Source organism: Neomonachus schauinslandi, chromosome 15 (genome assembly GCF_002201575.2).
Source record: "Neomonachus schauinslandi chromosome 15, ASM220157v2, whole genome shotgun sequence".
NCBI lineage: Eukaryota > Metazoa > Chordata > Mammalia > Carnivora > Phocidae > Neomonachus > Neomonachus schauinslandi.
Genome location: NC_058417.1, coordinates 12,012,115 through 12,023,843, shown reverse-complemented (window position 1 = coordinate 12,023,843; position 11,729 = coordinate 12,012,115). Strand labels below are relative to the sequence as shown.

Here is an 11,729-nt window from a genome sequence, read left to right as displayed (position 1 = left end):
ACAGAATAAAGACATTCTCAGAAGAAAGAAAACTAAGAATTTATCACATGTAGACCTGATCTAAAAGAAATCCAAAGAGAGTTCTTTAGATGGAAGGGCAGGGATACCAGAGGGAAACCTGGAACTTTAGGAATGAAGGAAGAGTAACAGAAATGGTGACTATCTATGTAAAGCCAATTTTTAGGCTTTTTTTCTTCTCAAATTCTTTAAAATATATATAATGCTTGAAAGCCAAATTTATAATATGGTCTGTGAATAGCCAAAGCAAATTTGAAAAAGAAAAACACTGGAAGTATCACAATTCCAGAGTTCAAGTTACAAAGCAGTAGTAATTAAAACAGTATGGTATTGGCATAAAAATAGACACATATATAAATGGAATAGAATGGAAAACCCAGAAATAAATGCACAACTACGTGGTCAGTTAATCTTCGACAAAGGGGGGATGAATATACAATGGGAAAAAGACAATCTCTTCAATCAACCAACTAGGGGCACCTGGGTGGCTCAGTTGTTGGGCGTCTACCTTCGGCTCGGGTCGTGATCCTGGGGTCCTGGGATCGAGCCGCACATCAGGCTCCCTGCTTGCCGGGAAGCCTGCTTCTCCCTCTCCCACTCTCCCTGCTTGTGTTTCCTCTCTTGCTGTGTCTCTCTCTGTCAAATAAATAAATAAAATCTTTAAAAAAAAAATCAACCAACTAAAAGGCAATTTACTGAATGGGAGAAGACATTTACAAATGATGTATCTGATAAGGAGCTAGTATCCAAAATATATAAAGAACTGATACAACTCAACACCCCAAAACCAAATACTCCAATTAAAAAATGGGCAGAAGACATGAACAGGCTAACACATCCCCCCACCCCCCTCCCCTCTAACATCCTCAGTTTGTTTCTCAGAGTCCATAGTCTCTCATGGTTCATCTCTCCCTCCGATTCTCCCCCCTCTTCATTTTTCCCTTCCTTCTCCTAATGTCCTCGGTGCTATTCCTTATGTTCTACAAATAAGTGAAACCATATAATAATTGACTTTCTCTGCTTGACTTATTTCACTTAGCATAATCTCCTCCAGTCTGGGTATTAAGGAGGGCACGTGTTGCATGGAGCACTGGATGTTATATGAAAACAATGAAGCGTGGATCGCTACATCAAAACTAATGAGAGGGGTGCCTGGGTGGCTCAGTCGTTAAGCGTCTGCCTTCAGCTCAGGTCATGATCCCAGGGTCCTGGGATCAAGCCCCACATTGGGCTCTCTGCTCGGCCGGAAGCCTGCTTCTCCCTCTCCCACTCCCCCTGCTTGTGTTCCCTCTCTTGCTATGTCTCTGTCAAATAAATAAAATCTTAAAAAAAAAAAAAAACTAATGATGTATTATTCTATGGTGACTAACATAACATAATAAAATTAAATTAAAAAAAGAAACATGTAAAAAAAATAAAACAACAACAACAACAAAAGAAGACACGAACAGACATTTCTCCAAAGAAGACATCTAAATGGCCTACAGACACATGAAAAGATGCTCAACATCACTCATCATCAGGGAAATGCAAATCAAAACTCCAATGAGATATCATTGCATACCTGTCAGAATGGCTAAAATCAACAACACAAGGAACAACAAGTGTTGGCAAGGATGTGGAGGAAAAGAAACCCTCTTGCACAGTTGGTTGGAATGCAAACTGGTGCAGCCACTGTGGAAAACAGTATGGATGCTCCTCAAAAAAAATAAAAATAAAACTAACCTACGATCAAGTAATCTCACAGTGTTTACCCCCAAAATGCAGAAACACTAATTCAAAGGGTTACATGCACCCCTATGCTTATTGAAGCATTATTTACAATAGCCAAACAATGGAAGCAGCCCAGGTATCCACTGATAGATGACTGGATAAAGAAGTTGTGGTATATTTATACAATGGAATATTACTTGGCCATAAAAAAGAATGAAATCTTGCCATTTTCAACAACATGGATATAGCTAGACAGTATAATGCTAAGTTATGTAAGTCAGTCAGAGAAAGACAAATGCCATATCATCTCATTCATATGTGGAATTTAAGAAACAAATGAGCAGAGGAAAAAGAGAGAGGAAAAAAAAACCAAGAAATAGACTCTTAACTGAGGGGAGGTAGGTGAGGGATAGGGGAAATAGGTGATGGGGACTAAATAGTGTACTTATCATGATGAAAAAAATGTATAATAAGGTCTGATGGGGTTTCCAGTGTTTGTAGATGTAAAATATGACACCAAAACAGAAAAGGGGAGGGTAAATGGACCTAATAGTGGTAAGGTTTGTATATTCTACTTGAAGTGGTAAAATATTTATTCCTAGTAGTATATGAAAAGTTAAATATGTATTGTAATCCTTAAGTATATATTGTAACCACTAAAAAGTTAGAAGAAAAACTCAATAGAAACATGAAAAATACTAAAAAAAATGTCAAATAATCAAAAGAAGGCAGGAAATAAAAAAAAACAGAATTGAAAAACAGAGGAAACAAACAGAAAACAAATAATGAAATGGTAGGCTTAAATCCAATCACATGCACAATTACATTAAATATAAATGGTTTAAATGCACCAATTACAGAATTGAGATTGTCAGAATGGATCAAAAAGTTGATCCAAGTATATTTTATCTATAAGAAACTCACCTAAAAGTTAATGCAAAGATAGAAAGTAAAAGGATGGGAAAAGATATGCCTTGAAACACTAGTCAAAAGAAAGTTGGAGGTGACTATATTAATATCAAACATAGTAAAATTATGTACAGAGAGTTGTTCATAGTATTTTCTTATTATCTTTACAATATTTGTAGATTCTGTAGTGATATATCCTACAAGGAAAATTAACAGAGATAAAGATAATGCTGAAAGAGTCAATTCATCAAAAGGATATAACAATCTTAAATGTGTATAAACTTAACCTCAAAATATATGAACCAAAATTGATGAGAAAAAACTGAAATGGACAAATCCATAATTATAGTTGGAGATTTTGACATTGCTCTGTAAGTAATTGATAGAACAAGTAGACAGAAAATCAGCAAGGAACTAGAAAAACTGAACAACACCATCAAACAACTGTATCTAACTGATATTTAATACAACACTTCATCCGATAACAACACAATACACATTCTTTTCAAATGCACATGGAACATTCCCCAAGACATACCATATAGTGGGTCATAATACAGGCCTTAACAAATATAAAAGAATTGGAATCATACAAAGCATGTTCTCTAAATAATGGAATTAAAGAAGAAATCAAGAACAAAAAGATAACTGGAAACTTTCTAAATACCTGGACATGGAAGAACACACTTCTAAACAGTTTATTGGTTGAAGAAGAAGTCTCAAGGGAAACTAGAAAATATTTTGAACTGGATGAAAATTAAAATATAATAAATCAAAATTTGTGAGATGCAGCTAAAGCAGTGCTTAGAGAAAATAGTATAACATTTCACATTATATTATAAAAGAAGTTCTTAAATCAACAATCTAAACTTCCACGAAAACTACAGACTAATATCCTTCATGAACATAGGCACATAAAACCTCAACAGAATATTAGCAAATTGAATTCAGCAATAGAAAAAAAAGTCATACCATGACTAAGCTGGGTTTATCTCAGGAATGCATGAGTTGTTCATTGTTTGAAAATCAATGTAATCCATCATATTAACAGCCTGAAGAAGAGAAACTATATGATCATATAAACTGATGCATGCAGAGAAGACATTTGTCAATATTCAACATGCATTTGTGATTTAAAAAAACTCTCAGAAAACTAGGCATAGAAAGAAACTGCTTAATTGGATAAAAAAAAAAAAGTGTCTGCAAAAAGCTCACAGCTAACATGATTCTTAATGGTGAAAAAAATGAATTCTTTCCCCCAAGATGAGGAAAAAGGCAAAGATAATTTTTAAAATCCTAAAACAAAAACTAAAAACAGCTAATCAACACTCAAAGATCTTAGTATTTAAAATCTTTGAGCCTTTAATTTTTACATAAGAACCAACTGGACTATAAATGTCATGGTATCTTCTATCTATTTCATATCTAAGGAACTATGAAACATATATACTCAGGGCATAGTATATCTTTTCTTCTCAGTTTTTGACATGTAACTCACATGCCATAATCTTTCACCCTTTTACAATTTAGTTGTATAATTCAGCTGGGTTTTTTTGTATATTACAAGGTTGTGCAACCATCACCACTACTTAATTCTGGAATATCTTCTTCACACTAAAAGACATTGCATTCCCATTAGCACTCACTCCCCATTCCCTCCTACCTCTTCCAATCCCCTGGCAGCCAACAATTTATTTTCTATCTCTATAGATTTGCCTAATCTGGACATTGCATATAAATGAAATTATGCAATATGTGACATTTTATGTCTGACTTCTTTTACTTAGCATGTCTTCATGGTTCACCCATGTTGTAGCATGTGTCACAATTTCCTTCCTTTTCAAGGCTGAATACTATTCCATTGCATGGATATGCCACATTTTGTTTATCTGTTCATCAGTTGATAGGCATTTGGGTTGTTACCACCTTTTGGTTATTGTGAATAATGCTCTTATGGATATTCGTGTGTAAGTTTGGGTGTTGATATAGTTTTTCAATGTTCTTGGGTTTATACCAAGGAGTGGAAGTTCTGGGTCATATGGTCACTAAATTTAACTTTTCCAGGAAATGCCAAACTATTTTTCAAAGCTGTTGCACATTTTATAAGCCTACCAGTAATGTGTGAGATTTCTTGTTGCTCTACCTTCTTGCTGCATTCAGAATTTCCAGTCTTTTCAATTTTAGCTGCTCTAGTAGGTGTGTAGTGGTATCTAACTGTGGTTTGGACTGGCATTTCCTTAATGAGCAATGATGTGAAGTGTCTTTTCTGTGATTCTTGGCCATTTGTGCTTCTTGGCCATATCTTCTTTGGAGAAATGTCTATTCAGGCATGTTGCTCATTTTATGATTATTTGTCTTTTTACTGTGAAGTTGTAAGAGCTCGTCATGTATTCTGAGTAAAAGTCCTATTCCAGATATATGATTTGCAAATATTTTCTCTCATTCTGTGGGTTATCTTTTTACTTTCTTGGCTTCTTCCTCTTTATCCCTTGGTTAAGGTTTTTAAATTCTAAAGATTCTCTCTATATATCAAATGAAAAGCATGGTGTTCTATGCTTTGGGGAGAACTCTATACAAAGGGAGTTTCTAGATACCTAGGAAGAAGCCAGCTGACTGATAAGGGAAGGTTTGTCACAGTGTATTTCAAATATGCTCCGCCCAAGAAAAAATAAAGGACTTCATCAAATTTTATAACTTTTGTGCTTCAAAGGATTCTACCAAGAAAGTAAAAAGATAACCCACAGAATGATATGGGAAAAGCTTCTGGAACTGGGAGCTTGAGAGGAAAATTAAATAGGGAAGGAGTCAGATGCTGGCCCTGGCTTCTTCTCACCCTGAGTTGGAAGTCTCAAGGGGTAGGTCAGTTACAAACCACAGTGTTCCCAGAGCTCCCCTGGCATCAACAGGGAAGAAGTTAAGCCCTCTCTGAGACGGGTCATGTTAACTCAGTGCTGGGTCAATGCAGCCCCTCACTGGCAGGTCTGCAATATCTGAGGGAGGTGTCTAGCATTAAGTGGACCTGAGATAGTGTCTTGCACAGGCTATGCTGTGACTCAAGCATACCCGGTGCTGCAAGCAGAGTGGTCAGAACATGGAGGCTGCAGTGTGGGGACTTTGTGAAGAGGCAAAAGGCCAGGACCACAGTCTTCAACAGCTGGGGCAAGCAGGCCACCACAAAAGGCTCAGGGGGTCACAAGCACCTCAGTGTGGACCAGCATAGGGGTCGGGACAAGTACAAGCAGCTATACCCTGTAGAGAAAGCAAGAACGGTGAGCGGATCCAAGCTTCTATCCCCTACCACCATGGAGATGTTAAGCTTTCTTCTTGCAGGCACCATGTTGGCAGGGAGGGATCCCCAGTAAACATTAGCCTGGACAGTGGAAGAAGATACAGGCTCAAGGGTGGGGGTGCCAGTCAGGAGATCCTCATCTATTTTATCCAAAGACAGTATTTTTGGCAAGTGAGGTCCTCAACCAATAGGGCAAAATAATCTTTTTTATCATAAAAATCAACTCTTGTACACTTTGGGCTATTTTTAATTCAGCAAGAACTCTTTGCATGCCTTTTGTGTGCCAAGCATAGGGAGGAACCTGGGGGAATATGTGGTGAATCACTGCTTTGGCCTGTGAGTGAATGAGAAAACATATGGAAAGCCTTTGGCACAGTGCCTGGCACATAGCAAACCCCCAATAAATGTGAGTTCTTTTTTTTTTTTGAAAGGTTTATTTATTTTAGAAAGAGAGAGGGGGGAGGGGCCGAGGGAGAGTGAGAGAGAGAATCTCAAGCAGACTCCCCGCTGAGCGTAGATCCCCACTTTGGGCTCAATCCCATGACCCTGAGATCATGACCTGAGCTGAAATCAGGTCAGAGGTTTAGCTGACTGAGCCACCCAGGCGCCCTTAGCAGTTCTCTGTTCCACCCTAACCAGTTAGCAGAAAATCTAGCTTAATGCAGAGATTGGAAGATCATATGATGGGAAGGATTGGTTTGAAGTCATACGGGCTTGAGTCACAGGCCAACTGTGTTAGTTACTAGCTGTGTGACCTGAGCAAGGTTACTTCTCCTCTCTGAGGCTATGTCTACCCTGTGAAATGATGATGCCTACCTCATAGGGTCATTGTGAAGACACAACAAGATAAAGTGCTTGCCCGCGTTTGATAGAAAACAACTATCAAGTAACACAATGTCAATGACTCTCAAGATAATACAACTGAGATATACACTGAGTGTCTGCTATGTGCAGGACTCAGTTCTGAATGCTGTAAGCGTAAATAGTCCTGTGATTCCACAAGAACCCTAGGAGGCAGGTGCTACTATTATTTCCATTTTGCAAATGAGGGAATCTAAGTGATATTTAAAGATATGTCAAAGTGATATTTAAAGACAGTCACAATTGATAAGTGCCAGAGTCAGGATTAAAACCCAGGCGGTTGAACTCCAGAGCCCGCACCCCCAGTCACTGCATTGCAGTGCAAAGATTAGGCACTGGGCTCCAATCAAAGTCACTAATGCATGGAAACCATTTCACAGAGCCCGATGCATGAGAGACACTCATTTAAGGATAGATGTCATTATGTACATTGTGTCAATTGGAGTCTGACTGGACTGAACTAAATCCCAGTTCTAACGCTTACTAGTGACCTAGTGTATTTGTGAGCTACTGATTTGTAAAAATTACCCCCAAACTTAGAGGCTTGAAACAACAAACATTTACTATCTCACAATTTCTGAGTTACAAATCTGAGAGCAGCTGAGGTGGGTGGTTCTGAGCCAGGGTCTCTCAGGAGATTATAGTCAAGATATCAGTTGAAGCTGCACCATCTGAAAGCTTGACTGGGGTGGAAGGGTCTGTTGCTAAGATGGCTCACTCACATGACTATCATCAGGGGAACTTCCGTTCTTCTCTGGATATTGGTAGGAGCCTGAGTTTCTTAACCTGGGGACCTCTCCATGGGGCTGCTTGAGTGTCCACAGACATGGCAGGGAGAGAAATGAGAAAGAGAGAGAGAGAGAGAGAAGCCACAATGTCTTTTATGACCTATTCTTGGAAGTCCCAAACCATCACGACAGTATTGATCAGAAGTGCAAAAGTAAATCCAGTCCGTATCCAAGGGCACAGGAATTCAGGTCCATCTCCTGAAGGGAGAAATATCAAAATCATTTGTTTCAAATGACCAACACCAAGGGGCAAGTTATTAATCTCTCAGTGCTTCAGTGCTTTTATCCTTTAAAATGGGTTATTATTAATATTCTTCACGGCAACTTTGTGGGGTTAAGTGAGACGATTCACACCAAGAGCCTAGATGGTGCCTGACCGACAGAGCAGGTAAGCATCCATATATGTCAGCTCTGATTATTATTTATTATCAGCTATGTTGAACATGGCTGTGCCTCTTGTCCCTTAGTCCCAGTCTTCTCACCCTGTCAAATGGGATTAGTGATATCTGCTGTGTTCAAGCCACACAAAAACTATTTGTTGAATACATGCACGAATGAATTTTTTTTAAAGATTTTATTTATTTATTTGAGAGAGAGAAAATGAGAGAGAGAGAACACATGAGAGGGGATAGGGTCAGAGGATGAAGCAGACTCCCTGCCGAGCAGGGAGCCCGATGCGGGACTCGATCCAGGGTCTCCAGGATCATGACCTGAGCCGAAGGCAGACGCTTAACCAACTGAGCCACCCAGGCGCCCACGAATGAATTTATTGAACACATACTATATGCCAGGCCCTGTTCTAAGCACTAGGGACATATAACTAAACACACCAGACAAGGTTTAACCCCTACGCAACATACATTCTAAAGGGGGAAGACAAAAAATAAAACCCCACAAGTAAACAACAAAGTGAATCATTTAATTTTTTAAAAGATTTTATTTATTCATTTGAGAGGGAGAGAGAGAGAGAGCATGAGCAGGGAGAGAGGGAGAAGCAGACTCCCCGCTGAGCCAGGAGCCCGATGTGGGGCTCGATTCCAGGATCCGGAGATCATGACCTGAGCTGAAGGCAGACGCTTAACCATCTGAGCCACCCAGGCGCCCCTAAAGCAAATCATTTTAGAAATAAAAAACAAAACATGGCGATGTATGCAAGATAGAACGCAATGAGATACGACCAACACACCCACCAGAATGGCTAAAAAGACTGACAACATCAAATATTGGTGAGTATGTGGGACAAACAGAACTCTCATGCATTGCTTATGGGTGTGTAAAATGGCACAATCAGTTTGAGAAATATCTGGCAGGGTTTTTTTTTTTTTAAGATTTTATTTTTAAGTAATCTCTATACCCAACGTGGGGCTCGACCTCACAATCCTGAGATCAAGAGTCGCATCCTCCGCTGACTGAGTCAACAGATGCCCCTCTGGCAGTTTCTTATAAAACTAAACACCTACCTTTTCCTAGGACTTGATGATCCCACTTTCAGGTATTTACTCAAGAGAAAAAAAAAATCCACACAAAGACTTGTATGAGTTCATAGCCACTTTACTGATAGTAGTCCCAAACTAGAAACAGCTCAATGCCCATCAATAGGAGAATGGACAAACTGACATATATTCATGCAATTGAATATTCAGCAATGAAAGAAACTTCTGATACAACAACACAAATGACTCAAAAACATGCTGAGTGAAAGAAGTCAGTCACAAAAAAGTACACAGCATAAGATTCCATTTATAGTTCTAGAACAGGCAAAACTCATCTACGGTGAAAAAAATTAGAACAGTGGGAGATGGGGCTGTTGGAGAAGAAGCAGGAAGGAACTTTCTGGGAAGATGGAGATGTTCTATAGCTGCACTGTTTGACACGCTGGCCACCAGACTTGTGGATTATTTAAATTAAATTATTTAAAGTAAAGTAAAATGGAAAATTTGGTCCCACAGCAGCAGTAGGCACATTTTAATTACTCAACAGCCACATGTGGCCAGTGGCTACTGTATCTGGATAGCATTATTCCATGTCTTCCTAGGAATGCATCCCAGGGATGAGTTGTCAAAAAGCCACAGAATGGTGAAGTTAAGATTTGTGCATTTCATTTGTAAGACTTATGTTTATTTTATTTTTTTTTAAAGATTTTATTTATTCATTTGAGACACAGAGATACAGAGAGAGAGAGAGAGAGCATGAGCAGTGGGAGAGGCAGAGGGAGAGGAAGAAGCAGACTCCCCGCTGAGTCAGGAGCCCGATGTGGGACTTGATCCCAGGACCCTGGGATCATGACCTGAGCCGAAGGCAGACGCTTAACCATCTGAGCCACCCAGGCGCCCCAAGACTTATGTTTAAATACATTGAACTCGCTTAAAGCTACGGAGGCTGATGTGTTGAGGGTGAAGTATACTGCTGTCTACAGCTTACTTTGAAATGCATCCAAGAATAAGATGGACTGATGGAGGGATCGGGAGATACACCGATGTACGGTAAAGCAAATATAGCAAACTGTTAACTGCAGGATCCAGGTGGTGGGTATATGTATCTTCCTCAGACAAGTCTTTCAACTTTTCTGTGTGAACACTTTTGTAATAAAATTATGAAGGATCACCAGTTTTATTAAGGCTTTGTGATGTTTGCAAGGCATTTATTTGTCCTACTAGTATCATATACGGTATCTTTAATTATGACATAATTAAAGAATGATTATCAAGATGGAGAAACACAGTGGGGCATCTTAGCTAGGGGGTCAGAGAATAACCAGAAAAGGTTCCTTCAGGGATCACATTCATTCATTCATTCATTCAGGACAAAGGGATGAATCAGACCTGGTCTCCTCTCTTGAATCCAGGAGGTGCCATGAGAGTAACCCATTGTGCAAGGGTGCTGAGGACCTACTGTGTGCCTGGGCTGGAGCATGGGTCTGTGGGTCACCACAGCCCAAATACTTTTTGAACTGTGCCACGCTGGTTCCTTGTGGCCCTGACTATCTCTCTGGCTTGAGTCCCTACCCTTCCTTCACCATAATTTTGGGCAGATCCAAAAATGTCCGTCCCGTGAGGGTGGGGACTATGTTCACCGCTTGATATCCACCACCGAGCACACAGGAGATGTTCAACAAGCCTGTACCAAAGAAATATAAGAATGAAAATTGTGGTTCCGTTGGCCTCTCCACTCTGAGGCTTTTGAGCTTGCTGCTCGTGCTGTCTGGACCACTAGGTCTCTTTGGTTCTTGCACCCTCTATTCTCGTCATTTCTGTCTCTGCTCCAGCATCCCCTCCTGCAAGAAGCCTTCCCTGACCACCTTGCGAGTCTCGCCACCTCTCCATCATCACGTCATCCTGCTTTTTTCCCCCTTCTGTTAAAAAAAAAAAAAAGCAATCAATACCAACGTACAAAACAATACATGTTTATAGATTTATTTGAAAATCACCAGTTTTATTAAGGGTTTGTGATGTTTGCAACGTATTTATTTGTCCTACTAGTATCAGCTTCTCCCCAGATGTTCACTATAAAGCAGGAAGGCTCTCCGAGTGCACCTCATCCTGTTTCGGTTCCTTCATACTATTGTCACCCTCTGAAAAATTTTTTTCCCTGTTTTGTACGCTTGTCTGTCTCCTCTTCTTAAAGGTAAACTCCAGGATGGCAGGAACCTTGCGAGGTTTGCCCACGGCCCCATACGGTAAGTGCTCAGCGACGCAGCCTCGCTCCATCAGCGTGCACGGCTCCTGCAGTCTCGCTGCTGCACTGGGAGGAGGGAGCCCAGACCCGCGGTCCTGGGAGAAGATGCGAGTGGAGAGCCTGGGACTGTGGACGGTCCCCAAAGCCACGCCCCCCGAGCCCCGCCTCCGCCGGGGCGCGTGCCGCAGCCTCGCTCTGGGGCCAGAGCCTGCGCGCTCGCGCCCCGAGCGCCCAGCGCCCCGCGCTCCCCGCGCTCCCCGCGCTCTTCGCGCTCTTCGCGCGCCCCGGCCGGCAGGGGTTTCTTTCCCCCAACCCGCCCTCCGCGCGCCCGCTGTCATGTCTCCGGGCCCGGCCCGGCGGGGTGGCGCGGCCCAGGCCCCGGCGCCCGCGCCGAGCGACCGCCAGGGGCCATGATCCGGCTCGGCGGCTGGTGTGCGCGGCGGCCCCGCGGCGCGCCGTTCGCGGCGGGGCGGCGC

General features: G+C 41.3%; 1 protein-coding gene across 1 annotated transcript in view; it reads left to right on the top strand.

The window, feature by feature from the left end:
- The first annotated feature begins 11,663 nt into the window (after nucleotides 1–11,663).
- The window catches only part of NT5M (5',3'-nucleotidase, mitochondrial), a 38,004-nt gene continuing 37,938 nt past the window's right edge, over nucleotides 11,664–11,729 (top strand). The window contains exon 1 of the mRNA XM_044921769.1: nucleotides 11,664–11,727. Within this exon, the coding sequence (XP_044777704.1) occupies nucleotides 11,664–11,727 (64 nt within the window). The remainder of the gene's footprint in view (nucleotides 11,728–11,729) is intronic.